Here is a 15,315-nt window from a genome sequence, read left to right as displayed (position 1 = left end):
GCCTTTTCTCATGCTTTGCATCCCAGTCCACTATAGCATCTGTGGCTGGGCCCCAGAGCAAGACTGGTACCTCTAAGGGGGCCCAGAGCTTTGTTAGGGAAATTGGGGGGTGGGGGGACCACAATGAAGCCTATTGTCTCCTGTTCCCTCTTGCAGGAAACAAAAGGCTCCCAGTCTCTGGGGAGCCCTAGCCCATGCCCAGCCCTGCCCAACCCCCACTGCCTAGCACACAGGGAGGAGCCAGGGCCACTGGAGACAGGAGGTTTTATTGATGCTGATGGTAGGAAAGGCCCCCAGGAGCACAGGGGCTAAGTCAGTCAGCAGATGCATAAGGCCAAGGCACATCAGGGCAGGTTAGGGCACATTCATCTTCTCAGGATTCTGTGGCTCCTTCCTTAGGGAAGGGAGAGAGCATCTGGGGCAAGGCAATTCCAAGAGCAGCGAAGGCAGATGTTAGGGATGGCTGAGAGCCCCTAACCTGAGGCACCACAATAGGCAGCAACACCTGTGTGGAGAAGCTGGATGAACTGGTCAGTAGGGGAAAATGGGGAGAGGACACTGGGCTGGCCTCTTGGGAAGAGATTCAACCTTGGCCCAGGTGAGCTCATGAGAATACCTGGTGTTCCCAAGTGCAGTGGGGCAGGGCCCAAAGCCCCTTTCCCTGTAGGCCTCCTTAAAGGGAAAAGGCACTCAGAGAGAATGGGAATCAGGGAGCCCCCTGGCAAGGGGTGCCAGAATTAGTCCTCAAGGCACAGCTGGGGGCAGATAAGGCGCCAAGGCACAGCTGGTAGGGGGGCAGGGGCAGCCTCCAAGCTGAGCGCCAGGGTCACAAGAGGATGCAGGACCGCCCACGCTTGATCGGCGCAGGGTTGAGCACAGCCCGGACTGCCTCGGCAAACACCTCCTTGACGCCGTCCTGCTGCAGGGCAGAACACTCGAGGTAGCGCACAGCGTGGATCTGCTTGGCCAGCGCCTGGCCTTGCTGTGGGGTGATGGGTGCCTGGCCCTGCTCCTTGAGGCGCCGTAAGGTGTCAGGTTGGGCTCTCAGGTCCTTCTTGGTGCCCACCAAGAGAATGGGCACGTCAGGGCAGTGGTGGCACACCTCTGGATGCCACTTGTGCCGCACGTTCTCGTAGGAGGGCGGACTGGCAATGGAGAAACAGATGACGAAGACATTGGTCTGAGGATAGGAGAGTGTGCGGAGGCGGTCATACTCCTCCTGGCCCGCCGTGTCCCACAGGTTCAGGTTCACTGTGCGCCCATCAACTGCGCTCTGGGCGCTGTAATTGTCGAACACCGTGGGGATGTACTCCTTGGGGAAGGCGTTAGTTGTGTAGCATATGAGCAGGCATGTCTTGCCCACAGCTCCATCGCCCACTACCACACACTTGATGCTCTGCATCCTGCGTGCAGTTGCTGCAGTGGAGGCAATGCCTCCTCCCTTTTCTGGGCCCCTCTGGATGCGGTTACCTGGAGACAGATGAGAGGGGCACTCTTGGTTAGGAAGTCCTCTACCCACTGGGAACAAAGGATGGGGGCACACAGAGGGAAACCAGCTCCTCCTCCTGTAACTTGACACCAATCCACAATCCCATCACGACAGACCACAGAGAGACAGATACACAATGAGAGAGGCCCTGAGTTCGAACAAAGGTATTCAGGTGTGAGAACCCTGAAGGCCGGCAACGTAGTATAGTGTGAAGCATATAAGCTCTGGTGCCAAACTGACCAAGGTCAAAACCTGGTTCTGTTTCTTCCTATCTGTGTGACCCTGGACAAATTACTTAACCTCCTCATGCCTCAGTTTTCTTGTCTGTAAAATCGGGATAAAATAAGACCTATCTCACTGGGTTGTTTTGAGGATTAAGTTAATGCATGTAAAGCATTTAGCACAGTGCCTGGCCGTGATAAGCACTCAGTAAGTACTAAATTATTTTCTTTGGGCACTAGTAAAAGCAGGACAGATACAGGAGGAGGCTGCTCAAGTGCAGAGGTCTACCAGATCCTCTACCAGATAGGGACCCCTCTCACCCAGTAGCCTAGAGGGAGGTTCGGGCATAGGGCAGCTGTCCCAGGTCACTCTGAGATGCAGCCATGGGTGGAACCTCTACCAACTTAGGGCCGCGCTACCCAAAAAACCAATATGTTCAACTTCTCCAGACCTGACATCTTGGCTACTGAATGCAAACCAAAAGGACAACGAGCAGTACACCAAGGAGTACAATTCTCTAGACAGCTGCTCCATCCCAATCCAGGGCGCCCTAGGGATGCGGCAAAGCAGGGGAGAGCTCACCCCATCATTCTTGTAAGCATGGAAAATCCTATCTGGCTACACACACCCAGGATGGCAACTCGGTGCAGACAAATACTGGAGAATGAGTATAGCTGGGACTTGGACTGGAATCTGGGTATATGATGATGAATGAGGCAGGGGTGCCCAGACATCTGCATCTTCTCCCAAGGCTCTTGGTAGGGTGGGACAGATCCTCCTAACCCAGCCAGGAGGGATGAACAGAAGAACAAGACAAAAACTTGATTTTCCCCTTAATCATTTATCCCTTTTCCTGAGACCACAGTGGGTGTTCCTGAAGAATTTCAGAGGCTTCTAGTCTCTTGGGTAGAGAGCACAGTGCCATTAAAGCACTATCACTAAGAACGCAGATGTTGGAGTCAGACCGGCCAAGGATTCTAACCACAGCTCCACCAACTAGTCATGACTGATCTTGGGTAACATTATCTAAGTTCCCTGAGTCTCAATTTTTTCATCTGTAAAAACGGGAATAATCTTGCATTAGGATTGCTGAGAGTATGAAATGAGCTAATGTGTTTAGCATGAGGCCATGGCACATAGGAAGTGACCAATAAACAGGCTACTGTAATTATTAGTGGGGTGAGTATGAGGGAGGAAGTCCTGGTACCAGCCACCACCCTGATCTCCTCTGCAGCTCACAGGGCCTTGGGGCAAGGAACTGCTCTTCTGAGTTCTGGGACAGGACAGAGCTTCCGGAAACCCTGTGATTATTTATACTGCTGTGGCAAGGATCCTCCTCTCATCAGCTACTTCCTCTAGGCCATGGGGGACTTTTGTGGGCTAGTGTGACTTCTTTCCCTGCCTCTCTCCCACATCCAGGTTCCTCCTCCCTGGGAGGCGGGAACCCTGTTTTAGATGCACCCAAATCCCCAAGTATCCCTGGCTCCACCCAACCTTCACCACAGGCCTATCTGCCCCCACCCCCGCCAAAGCAAGGCTGTACCCTGTTCTAAGAACTCCTTAGCCCCACAGCCTCACCTTTTAACTATTGGTTCAAAAGCCTTGAGAACCAAAGATGGAGGGGAAATTTCCTCACTGGGAAGTGGTGAAGTAACTTTGGTGGTCTGGGGGCTGCACAGGACCAGGGCTTAGTCCTAGCTCCTTCCCTGGCCACAGCTTCCCTAGGGGCCAGCTGGAAGGGAAATGGTTTCACTCTATGAGGTTGTCTTTCTGGTTCCCATTAAACAAATTCCCATCTTTATTTGCATGAATACATGTGTGTGTTCAACCCCCAGACAGACAGAGACTCTTGGGGAATGGGTAGGGGAAGGAGGTAAGTGCCCTCTAGGGCAGTGGTGAGGGAGTTCCTGGGCGGTGCAAATGGTGAAGCACTTGATTATGAGCCAAAATGTTGGCAGTTCAAACCCACCCTGAAACACCTCAGAAGACAGGCTTGGTTCCAGAAGGTCACAGCCTTGAAAAACCTATGGAGCAGTTCCACTCTGGACACACAGGGTCACCATGAGTCGGTGATTCGAAGGCAACTAACAACAACAAAAGAGCAGTGGAGAGAACCTGAGACTGGAAGGCAACACTTGAGTTCTGGCTCTAGCTCTGCCGCTGACTCCCTGCAACCAAGCGTAAGACACTTCCCCTGTAGGGAAATGAAATGGAGAGGAAAAAAGTCTTGACAAGGGTACCAGGTGGACGAAATGACACAAAAAGAGCCCTGGGAAAAGGGGAGGGGGCTGGTGCTGTTACTTGTGTTCAGTGGATTAATGGAGGCCCTAGCATTTCAGAGCAGAACTACTGGGCCTGTAAATCTTTAGTTTCACACAGAGCAGGAGGAGAGGCAAAGCAGTATGATTGGGAACTCTCCTTCACAAGTCCAGTACTGGGCTGGCCCAGGCAGGAAGACAAGGAGGGAACTCTGGACAGCAGTCACAAGGCCCAAGAAACTGAAGTACAGCTGGCTCCACGCTGCTCTCTAGGGAAGCAGTTATCAACCAGCAATCAGTAAATCAGCCCACAAAGGAGCAAGGGAGGGAGAGGGTAGCTTCCGGGCTGGCAGGGAGCAGGGACTGACACAGGAAAAGGATCACGAGTGAGGTAGCGTCCAGAAACAATCAAGGCAGAGGCAGTGTGGTGTAGGAACAAGAGCACTGGATACCTGAATCTGACCTCCTGGGTTCACCTGCTGAAGCTGTGACTTGATAAAAAGCCATCACCCAGTATAACCCTTTACAGTTCACGTGGTACTATGTCATGAGATCCTTCTAACAACTTATTGGTACTAATACTATTTCACAGATGTGGAAACAAACTTAGAGAAGTTAAACAACCTGAAGTCACACGGCTGGTTAGTGAGGGAGCCAGAACACAAACCCCAGCTTTTTGATGCAAAGTTGTGTTTTCCACAATGCATCATACGAACAAGTCACTTCCCCTCCTGGAGCCTCGGTTTCTTCATCTGTGAGATAGGAGTGATAATACTTGCCCTCCCAGCCTCACAGAGCAGCAGCAAGGGTCCCATGAAATCAAGAAAATCAATGTGCTTTGTAAAGTGTGAAGTGCTACGCACACATGAGGTGACAGTAGCAAGAGGCAGGAAGCACTGAATACAAGTATGTAGGTGTCTTTGCAGTGGCATCAGCCCCAATTTACCCTATTCAGGGTCCAGTTTAGACTCTTATCCTCTCTCCCAACACAAATGTTTTATCTCAAATTCCATGGCCTAAACCAGGTCCTGTAAGTTCCTATTGCCCATTTAAGAGGGCATATGCTAAAAAGGCAGGGTTGTTGTGAGTTGGGGCTGACTCATGGCAACTAACAACAACCTGTGGTGCCACATGAGAAGGGGCATTAGTGTTGCAGGAGGCCGAACAAGGAGTGGCCTGTTTGGGGATGGGGGCTCAACTGTAACTTACTTACTAGGTGGCCTTTTTTGGAGAACCTTTCTTTAGTAAAGAAATTAATGTGTGTATTATTAGCCAGGAAACCATGGTGGTGTAGTGGTTAAGTGCTATAGCTGCTAACCAAAAGGTTGGCAGTTCGAATCCACCAGGTGCTCCTTGGAAACTCTATGGGGCAGTTCTACTCTGTGCTATAGGGTCACTATGAGTCGGAATCGACTCGATGGCAACGGGTTTGTTTTGTTTTTGGTGTTATTAGCCAAATTATAATGACTTGTTCAGGTTTTTTATTACTGGCTTATTTCAGATCATGCCTGATCCCTCATCTTGGCATTAAAAGTACATGGTAGGGGTTTTGGAGTCAGACCTGGATTTAAATCCTCACTTTGCCACTTGTCAGCTGTGTGAACCTAAGCTTGTGATTTATCTCTTTATTTCCTTATCTTTTCAAATGTAATACTACCGACCTCACAGGGTTGTTACCAGGATTAAGTGTGCTAACATACAATTTATGTGCACAATGTAGGTGCTTTGCAAATGTGAGTTCCCTGCTCCAGAGGGGTCTTCAATATTTCCTCTCAACAAGTCAGGACCATTCTTGGCTCTAGAACTTTAGCTCTTCCCTCTGCTGCCATTCTCTTTCCTCTCTCAAATCTCCCTGACCCCTCAAGGCCTAGCTTAAGTCTCATAGTCCCATGGAGCTACTGAATTCTTCCTTTGAACTTCCATTGTACAGCCATCCCTTTTAACCCTGCTTTGGCTCTGTGTGATTCTCCTCCAATAGACACACACAAGTTTCCCAGCCTGTGGATGCCCCCCAGTACTGGAGCCTGGGCTTCTCTAGTCTCCCCGTTGAAAAGCTGAATACAGAGCTGGGCACACAGGAGTGTGCAGCCTGTGCCTTCTGATCTGCTTGCTCCAGCCCCCATTACTGAGATCTTGACAGACCCCTCCAAAATCTAGGATTGGACAAACACTCCCATTGCAGTGCTGAATTTTACTGGACAGCAACAGCAGCCCGAGGCTATAACTGACTGGGATAGGCAAAAATCTCCCTCTTCCCAGTACCAGCTTCACCTGGGCCCAGCAGGAAGCATAGTCCATGGGAGCACAGGTCATGGGGGAGGATAACCCTGTCTGAGTGTGGTCCCTGGTGCCCAGCCTGTACTCAGTGGGTCCTGGCCTTGGGGTGTGGCCCAGGCAGGCCCAGAACGGGGTTGGGAAGGAAGCAGTTGATGGCCTGATTGCCAGATCTCTGTGGTCTTTTACAGCAGGGGAAGTGTCCCAACTGGGAGTGGGGGAGGGGAGGAATGGGCCCTAGGAGATGGGGGAGTGTGGATGCAATAGAAACTCATTACAGCCTCCTAACCTGCTTCCCTGCCCTCGGCTCCCCTTCTCCAGTCTTCCTGAACCTCATTCTGATTATACTCCTTCTCTGGTCATTCCAAGCCTTGAGCTCCGGCCACATCATCCTGATCCTCTACGAGGCTGTTTTCTTCCCCAAAACACAAAGCGGCAGTACTCACTGTCCCCCAAGAAATCCAGCATTTTGCCCCCTCTCCCATCCCCCAGCTCAGGAGGCACCAATTGCCTCAAGAGACCTTCCTCTGTCCTCCAGAACCAAGTACTATTGCCACCTCCTCCATGAAAGTTTTCTCAAATCACCCAAGTCACAAGTGGCTTATCCCACCCAAGGTCTGATCCCTGTGGCACTCACAGGCATGCTCTCTCTTGTATCACATGGAGGCTGATCTGACTATTATCTCTGTCATTAGACTGGGAAGGCCTAGAGAGCAAGGTCCTGGCTGATTTCTGTCTCCCTAGGCAGAGCACAGCACACAGTGGCTGTCCATAAATAAAATAATTGGATGAACTCAATCTGTCCTTCATGCTTTGCACATGAATTCCTCTTCCTGTAATGCTGCTTGCTCCCTTCAGATCCTCTGTCCTTCAAGAGACAATGTTCCCCAGCTTTTCCTGCACAGCACAGGACCCCCTCTCCTGCCCTACCTCCCCAAGTACTATCTATACTGTTCACTGTACTGAACAAATTGCATGTCTCTTGGAGAGGAAAGTCTGTCCTCTTGCTTACTTCCAGAAGCCCAGCACAGGGCTCAGGAAAAGTTGTGAACCGACATACCCCTAAATCCCCATCAATCCACAGACTTTGATGCTATGAACAAGGAAGAGCCTCTACGCCCAGGAGACACAAGACAAGGGTAACCAACGCCCTCCTCCTCTAAGGAGCACAAGGTTAGAGTAACAAACACACACTATAGAGCCCTGTCCTCAAATGGAAGGGTGAGAGGGGAGGGACAGGTAGTGGTTAGCTACCACATGACCACGGCCTAGGGGGCGGTGAGGAGGATGGGTAGGAAAAGTGTTCCCGACAGGCTATTTGACAGGAATATTTGAAGGTCTTTGGTCAAGGGTGAGGCAAGGGGCAAGGTCAGTGTTGGGAATAGCATCTGAAGCCTGCCAGTTTTTTGTTTGTTTGTTTTGAAGGGAGGTGATGGGGAGAGAGGTGATATGAAGAGGCTCAGAGGGACTGCAGCTGGCTGCAGCTGGGCTAGAAGGAGGAAGCTGGGGAAGACATGAGGTCAGGCCCCAGGCCAAGTGCTGAGTCTCTGTCTTCCCTTTCTCTCCACCAACAGGGACAGAACCCAAGACAGCCTTGCTCCCAGCCTTAAAAAGAAAAAAAAAAAAATCGATGCTGGAGAACTCGCCACCACTTGCCATTCCCCACCTTTCAGTCCCTCAGAGGATCCAGCAAGGCAGCAGGAAGAGTAAGAAAAAGAGTTGACTCCACCCACTAGGGGCTGGAGAGGAGGGGCAAAGAAGAGGAGGCGTCGAGACAGTTGCAGCTGGGAAGGCTGTGGGGGTTTTGGGGCCCTTTCACCAGCTCCCTCCCTTCCCATCCCAGTACCCTGAGTGTTCCACACAGGGTGAACCCCAGTGCCCGGAAAACTTTGGGGGAGCCAAGAAGGCTACTCCTTTCACCTCAAGTGGCACAGAGAAAGGCTCCCACACTGGCTTCCTCCTCACCACCCAGCAGCAGATCAGCAGTCCTGGGGCCCCATGAAAGGCCTGTGAAATGGCACTTCCTTTGTCTCTGCTCATTTCTCATGAGGCTGTACACAAATATCACCCTCCCAATCTTGCCTTCCCACCTGAAAATACCCACAGAGAGACCTAGGGTTGCTCTGTCCCTTCAGCCCTGCCCGAGGCCTGAGGGGGTTTCCACAAGGGAAAAAAAACATCAGGGAGGAAACTCCAGCATCTATTTTCTGTTAGTGGGGCAGAGCTGGAGCAGGGGACAAGGTGCTCCCCTACTTTGCAACCCCCTGGCAAAATCCCCAACACTCTCTGCTCTCTTCTTGAAGCTCTCAACCTATAACAACCCCTGTGCTTTGGGGAAATGAACACAGTTTCTTGCCTCTGGACAAAAACTTAAAGGGAATACTCAGGACTGTCAGATCAAGGCTGGTGAGACAGGAGGGCCCAGAGTGGGGGGCGCTGCTGTGAGAGGCCTCCTGGGGAAGGGAGAGTTAAGAGTATCAGTATTCACTATATCCCTTGAAGTACTGATAATACAACTCCTTATTGCTGAAACCTAGCCCAGAGAGACTGACTTGACCAGGGTTAGAGAGTAGATAGCAAACCCAGGACAAGGACCTGGGTTTCCTAACCTCCAGCCTGATGTCACTTCCACAAAGGAGAGAAGGTGGAGATTGTTACTCCCACTTGGGAATGGGTTCACCATCTCTCTGACCTCATTTAGAATGACCTTACCATAGTTTATCCCTTTAAGAATAACGAAAATAGGCCAAAAGGATCAGGTTCACATCTGAGCCCTTTTTGCTTCTAAGTTCCCAGGCCCTCATACCCATCCCATCCTGGAGCTAGAACTAACATTACTGAACAGATAGCCACCCTGGCCCTGGTCCAGCTGAGGAGCTCCTCCTCAGGCTGCTAGCTCCTAGGGAAATGCCCTCCCCCAATATGAAATGAGGGCAAAAGAGGAAGCTGGACCCTGGACAGGAAAAGCAGTCTGGCCTGTGGAGATGGCCCAGGCTGTGTCTTTAGTTTCCCTCCCTGGACCTTCTCACGGACCCCTACAAGCTTCACCAGTAATGGGTCTATACTCTATATAGAGAATGAGGTCTTCAGTCTGAGCCACCCCCTCTTTTTTTTTTTAGAGACTGGATATTCCTCTACTATATACCCAAACCAGACCAGTTGTATGTGTTGCAAGATATCCATGTATATCGTAGAGCACACAGGGGACAAAGTTATGAAAACTCCTTAGCCATAACCAAAACACCTTGAGAGACAGAGTCACTGGCCTTGAGGACTTAGGACCATAGTCTCGGGGGATATCTAGGTCAATAGGCATAACATAGTCCCTAAAACCAATGGTCTATATCCTACTTTGGTGAGTAGCAACTGAGATCTTAAAAGCTTGCAAGCAGCCATCTAAGATATAACTATTGGTTTCTTCCTGTCCGGAGCAAAGAGTGAGGAAAATCAAAGATTCAAGGAAACAATTAGTCTGAAGAGCTGATGGATCAAATGAACCACAGCCTTCACTGGCCTGAAACCAGAAGAAATAGATGGTGCCTGTATACCACTACCAACCTCTCTGATCGGGATCACAACAGAAGGTCCTAGACAGAGTGGGAGAAAAATGTAGAACAAAATTCAAAATCATAAAAAGGCCAGACTTACTAGTCTGATAGAGACTGGGAGAAGCCCTGAGACTGGCTCTAAGACACCCTTCAAACCTGGAACAGAACCCACTCAATATACAGGCCTATAAAATGAATAATAACGCTTGTGAGGAACATGCTCCTCAGAACAATCAACCACACCAGACCAAAAGGGCAGCATTTGCCCAAACACAAAGTTCAGAAGGTAGGAAGGGGCAGGAAAGATGGGTAAATGCAAACGGGGAACTCAGGGTGGAAGCGGGTAAAGTGGGGATTGCAATTAATGTCACAAAACGTGTAAAAACTGTTGAATGGGAAACTAATTTCCTTTGTAAACTCTCACCCAAACTACAATAAAATGTTCAAAAAAAAACTAGTCGCCATTCAGTTAATTCCAACTCATGGTGACCCCATGTGTGTCAAAGCGGAACTGTGCTCCATGGGGTTTTCTTTTTTAAATTCTATTTCATTGCTGTTGTTGAGAATATGCACAGCAAAACATATACCAATTCAACAGCTTCTATTTAATGACACTGATTACATTCCTTGAGATGTGCAACCATTCTCACCCTCCTTTTTGGAGTTGTTCCTACCTCATTAAGCTGAATTCACTGTCAGGGTTCCCTCTGCTTCCCAGTACCCCAGCTACTACAGCCTCTCATACCTTCTGGCTCATAAGCCCCTAAAAGTTTACACCAGCCGCTTCTGCCCTAACACTTTGCCAGAAGCAACCCCCTGTTGTCCCAGATTCCCAATCAGGATCTGTAACAACTTCACATCAGCCATTTCTTTTCATGCCATGACCTTGACAGTATTTCTTTAGTCAAGACCTCAACAGCTATCTCCTAGGTTGTAGGCAACGCTCCCCTCGACTCCCCCATGATATTTTCCCAATTAGATTCTCCTCACCCCTGTTGTATTTTTCCAGTAATGATTTTCTTGCAATTAACAATCCTCTAGTACTGCCAGATCTTGACTGGGAGAACTCATCCATTCTATCTTCACCCTCAGAGTCCCATGAGTTGCTCAATTATGTAAAATGCTGAACTCGTGTGTGTCACAACTCTTGGGTAGTTTTTTTTTTTTTTTTTTTAAACTGAATCCTGATGTCGAGAAAGTGTCTTTCATGCACATCCTTCCCAGGGCTGGAATTTTATGCAAGGCTAGCCCCTCCCTGGGATTTCCTCCTGGGGCCAAACTCCCTGCACCTCCCAGAAATGAGAGTAGGAGAGACAGGTAGGTGGAAGAGCAGGACTGGAAGAAGGAACAACTCATGGGAGAGGGACAACTGTGAGAAGGGAAGAGAATGGGATAAGGAATGGGGAGAGCCTTACATTTATCTGTGCCTGGGAACCCAAAAAAGTAGTGCCTGCTCCCCTCTACTTCTCTTTTTTCTAGCGGATAGGAGTAGAGCAAACTGGAGGAGCTTGAGAGAAGCAGGAACCCTTAGCATACATCCCAAAGGCCTGAGAAAGGAGCTCTAGAATGGAAACAAAAAGAGCTTATAGAGCCAGGCTAGGCTAAAATTAGACTTGGAAGAAATTCACAAAAGAGAGGGAGTAGGGTCCTAGGTGATAGAGGGAATACTAAGAATGGCTAAAGGCATCAAGAGCTGAACTCCAGAGGGCTTCCCGGTCACCAAGGCCCAGTCTGGATGGCCTCTGGAAGGTAGGAGGGAAGAGGGGCAGACACTTTTGCCTCATACCCATCTTCTTCTCCTGAACTGAAATGAAAACACCTACGACTGAAGTTAAATCAGCTGCCTTTGCTCTCTTCCACTGCACCTAGGTGGCCTGATCCTATTCTTCCCACCAGGAGGTGCTGAAGCCAGGGACTCATCTCCTAAGGCCACTCACTGTCCCCCAGCCTTCAGGACTGGCTTCTTGGTTAAGCAGTCAAGGGTCTGGACGACTCTGATTTCCTGTGGCCTCTCTCACCAGTCTTATTCCTGTGTTACTGTACCCTGACTGCTATGGACTGCTTCCTCCTGCCTAACCACAACTCATCCACTGCAGGTTCCCTTCATTCTGCTGGCTTCCCCTGCTCTGGGGCCTCTCAAGGCTGAGAGCAGTTATTTGGCTGTCTCCAGTTAAAGATATGGACACAGAGACACTTGCACATGTGCGCACACACACACACACACACACAGACATTTTCCAGCCCTTTAATCATCTCCATCACCGAGAGGTTGCGGCATGTCTCTGGGAGGTTCAAAAAGGCTCTCAAACTCACCAAGTCTTCTACAGTAGATCCTGACCCCAAAGCTGGAGAGAAGTGGGTGAAAGGGAAGGTGACAGAGAGACGGTGACAAACTGAGAGATTATGAGAATGAGAGGAGATGGAAGGAACAAGATGGTGGGGAGCCAGAAGCCGGATAGCGAAAGGAGGGGGGGATGCAGCAGGAGACTGAGATGGACAGCAGGTTAGAGTAGTTAAGGAGAGGTCAGGGCTGTGATCGGGGGAAAGAAGACAGAAGGAGAGGGGAGGAGAGGAGATAGTGATGGCCAGTTTGTGGGTGGAGACTAAAGGAGGGATGGAGGGAGACAGAATGAGAAAGTGGGTAGAATTCAGGGACTAAGAATGGGGGTGGGGGGAAGACTAGTAGATGGCTACCAATTGTTCCCAGAAGGCCAGAGACCCTGATGCCTCTCAGAAGCCCTATTTTCTCCATTTCCTGAAAACAGACCTGATCTCAGTTATGCCATCTTGTCCAACTCTCAGTATCTCTGAATGAGAGTCCTTCCACCTCCAGCCACAGGACAAGACCAGGCCTTTTCCTTCCTCAGTTTACCCACCACAGAGCAAGGCCAGACACTGGTCAGCTGGGCACTGCAGATGTCTGCTCACTGAATACCTGTTGCTTGGGTCCAGGGATGGGGAGGTTGGGCCTCAGAGAAACAGACACACAGAGAGAAGGACTGGGGTCGGCGGGGTTCCCTCCGGGTCCTTTTGGTTGCAGAGTGTGGGTATGGGGTGACCTAGTTCTCCCAGGGCGGGACCTCTTTCTGTGCAGTCTCCAGGGTTCGCAGGCCCCAGACACCTACCCCCTCTCAACCTCACAAATGTCACAATTGCCCGAGACTCTCTCCCCTCACACACTTGGTCACCGCCCTCCACCGACAACTTCTGTGGGCACCCCCACCTCTGAGTTCCACATCCTAGCTCTGAGCACTTCCACTTCAGAGGCTGTCCTCCCTGAGCCAGAGACACGCTGGCCTAAGGGGGTTCTCCCGGCTCCCGAGAGCCGGTACAGCTGCCGGGAATCCACTCTGACCGAGCCGCCGCTGGCTCGCAGTGGCCCGGTCTCCGCCCCGCCCGACCGGCCGCGCCCGCCCAACTTGGAGCGAACTAAGAACCTCCCGCCCGCGGCCTCCCGCAAGCAAACTTCCTGGGCCGGCGCCTGCGCCCCGTCCCGCGCTGGCCGGGCTCCCCTCCCCCGGTCCCCCAGTCCGCCGGCCCGGGCCCAGCCTTACCTGTTGCCCTCCCCACCGCGGGGGAGCTGGGGAGGCGGCGGCAGCGGCTCCGGGCTCAAGAAGGAAGTGAGAGCGGGAGGCCGGAGGAAGTGGGGGGGGCGGGCCAGCCGGCGGGGCGGGGCGCGGGGGCGGAGCGCGGGGCACGACCAGGAAGTCCGCGACCCGCCCTCACCGCCTCACCCTCTCCCAGCCTTGCCCCCCACCCACGGCCTGGCCCCCGGCCCGGTCCGAGGCTCCCCGCTTTCAGCCCACTGGCCGGAGTCTTTTAAGTCAAGCCTGCCAAGGTCAGGCCTTCTAGCCTCCTCCTTGGCTCCGGTCCCATCAGAGGCCTAAGCCTAGGCGCTAGGCATTTGTCCCCCACGCCTGTATCTCGTCCCTTCCACCCGTTGCGGGAAGATGCTGAGAAAAGGCGCCCCTAGGCCTGGTGACTTCTGCCAAACCCAGGGACCGGGCAATGGCCGCAGCTGGGGAATGGGCAGAATAGGTTACGCTGGGGCAGTCCCCACCTTTGCCCCGAGCCCCGGGGGATTGCGGGGTGGTGATGATTCAGTAGTGGGAAGGCCCCAGACCCTTTGGGGGGGGTTGCGGAGACTGGGGGAAGGGGAGCTGGCGTCAGCACACGGGGAAAGACAAGATCAGCAGAGGCGCAGGCGGAGCCGCGGGCCCAAAAACAGGATGTCGTGTCGTCGTTCCGCACCCGGTGGCTCAGCCGGGCCCTGGGGAGGGGGCGGGGCGGGCAGAGGACGTGGGGCTCCCCGCGCTCCATCTTCCCGCCGGGGCGCGCAGCTGCTAGAGGCTGAAGGGCCGCACCCAGGCCGCGGGGTCGCGGCCGGAGGTCGGGGTCCGGGCCCGGGGGACTGGCGGACTCGTGGGCGCCCTCTGGTGTTTTTGCTCCGACGCCTTGCACGGAACTCTGACTTTGGAGCTGATATTCTTGGTTCAAATCAAACTTTCCAGCGCCAACCACGTGCAGAACCCCATGCTGGGTGCTCTAGAAACTCACAGGCGTTTAAGACCGTAGAGGCGCCCTGTCTTCAAGAGGTTTTCCACATAAAAAAGGGTGAGCTCCGGGAATAAATAGCTCGACCTTTCTGAGCCTCAGCTCTTTCTTTGGTAAAATAGAATACGGTCCCCTTCGCCCGTTAGTTGTAAAGATAAAATAATAGATGTAAAAGGCCTGCTGTCAGTGCCTGGCTCAAAGTAAACACTCAATAAATGCTTCTTTATTTTTTCTTTTTATGTCATACTATGAGTTCTCAAAACACAGCGGGCTTGCCCACATCTTTGGATCTTTGCGCATTCTGTTCCCTCTGACTTCTTTTCTGTGTAGTCGGCCGGGGGAGATCGGCTTATTCTTTCACAATCTGGCTGTACTAAACTACTCCCTGCCTGGCTTCATCTTTCCTCCCTCCAGCACACACATACCCCAACCACCCCTGCCATGCGTTTGACTCTCCCAGTGCTGTCCAAAAGAAATAGAATGCAAGCCACATTTGTAATTCAAAATTTTCTAATAATGACAATGACAAAAAAAAAAAAAAGCAGCTGCTGAGTTTGTGTACAACCAAACACCTCATGGGATTTGGTTCCTTGGTTTGGATATTTAGGGTCATAGTTTTATGGGACATCCCAGTTAATTGGCCTAATAATGTGTTTAGTGCCTCTGTTCTACTTCCTAGTAACTTGAGTAGTGCCTGGGATCTTAAAAGCTTGCAAGGGGCCATCCAAGGCACAACAGTTAGTCTCTATTAACCTGGAGCAAAAGAGGAAGAAGGACAGTCAGGAATAGAAGGATATGGAATGTTAACTTTGGACATGTTACCAGGAGGGACCAGTCCCTGGAGAAGGACATAATGCTTGATAAAGTAGAGGGTCAACAAAAAGGAGGAAGACCCTCAAAGAGATAGACTGACACAGTGACTGCAACAATGGGCTCAAGCATAAGGACGATTGTGAGGATGGCGCAGGAT

General features: G+C 51.5%; 1 protein-coding gene across 1 annotated transcript; it reads right to left on the bottom strand.

Annotated features, from left to right (window-relative positions):
- Positions 1–247: 247 nt before the first annotated feature.
- RHOG (ras homolog family member G) lies at positions 248–13,457 on the bottom strand. The gene is made up of 2 exons (XM_010599627.3): positions 13,346–13,457; positions 248–1,470 (listed from the first exon to the last, which is right to left on the bottom strand). Exon 2 carries the CDS (start codon positions 1,400–1,402, stop codon positions 827–829), a length of 576 nt encoding a protein of 191 aa, XP_010597929.1. The 5' UTR covers positions 1,403–1,470; positions 13,346–13,457; the 3' UTR covers positions 248–826.
- Positions 13,458–15,315: the final 1,858 nt, after the last annotated feature.

The sequence above is a fragment of the Loxodonta africana genome, chromosome 7, assembly GCF_030014295.1.
Source record: "Loxodonta africana isolate mLoxAfr1 chromosome 7, mLoxAfr1.hap2, whole genome shotgun sequence".
Lineage (NCBI taxonomy): Eukaryota > Metazoa > Chordata > Mammalia > Proboscidea > Elephantidae > Loxodonta > Loxodonta africana.
This window is presented reverse-complemented; position numbering and strand designations above follow the sequence as displayed.

Excerpts from the sequence above, each read along its gene's own strand:
- RHOG (XM_010599627.3), bottom strand. The coding sequence starts at position 1,402 with ATGCAGAGCATCAAGTGTGTGGTAGTGGGCGATGGAGCTGTGGGCAAG.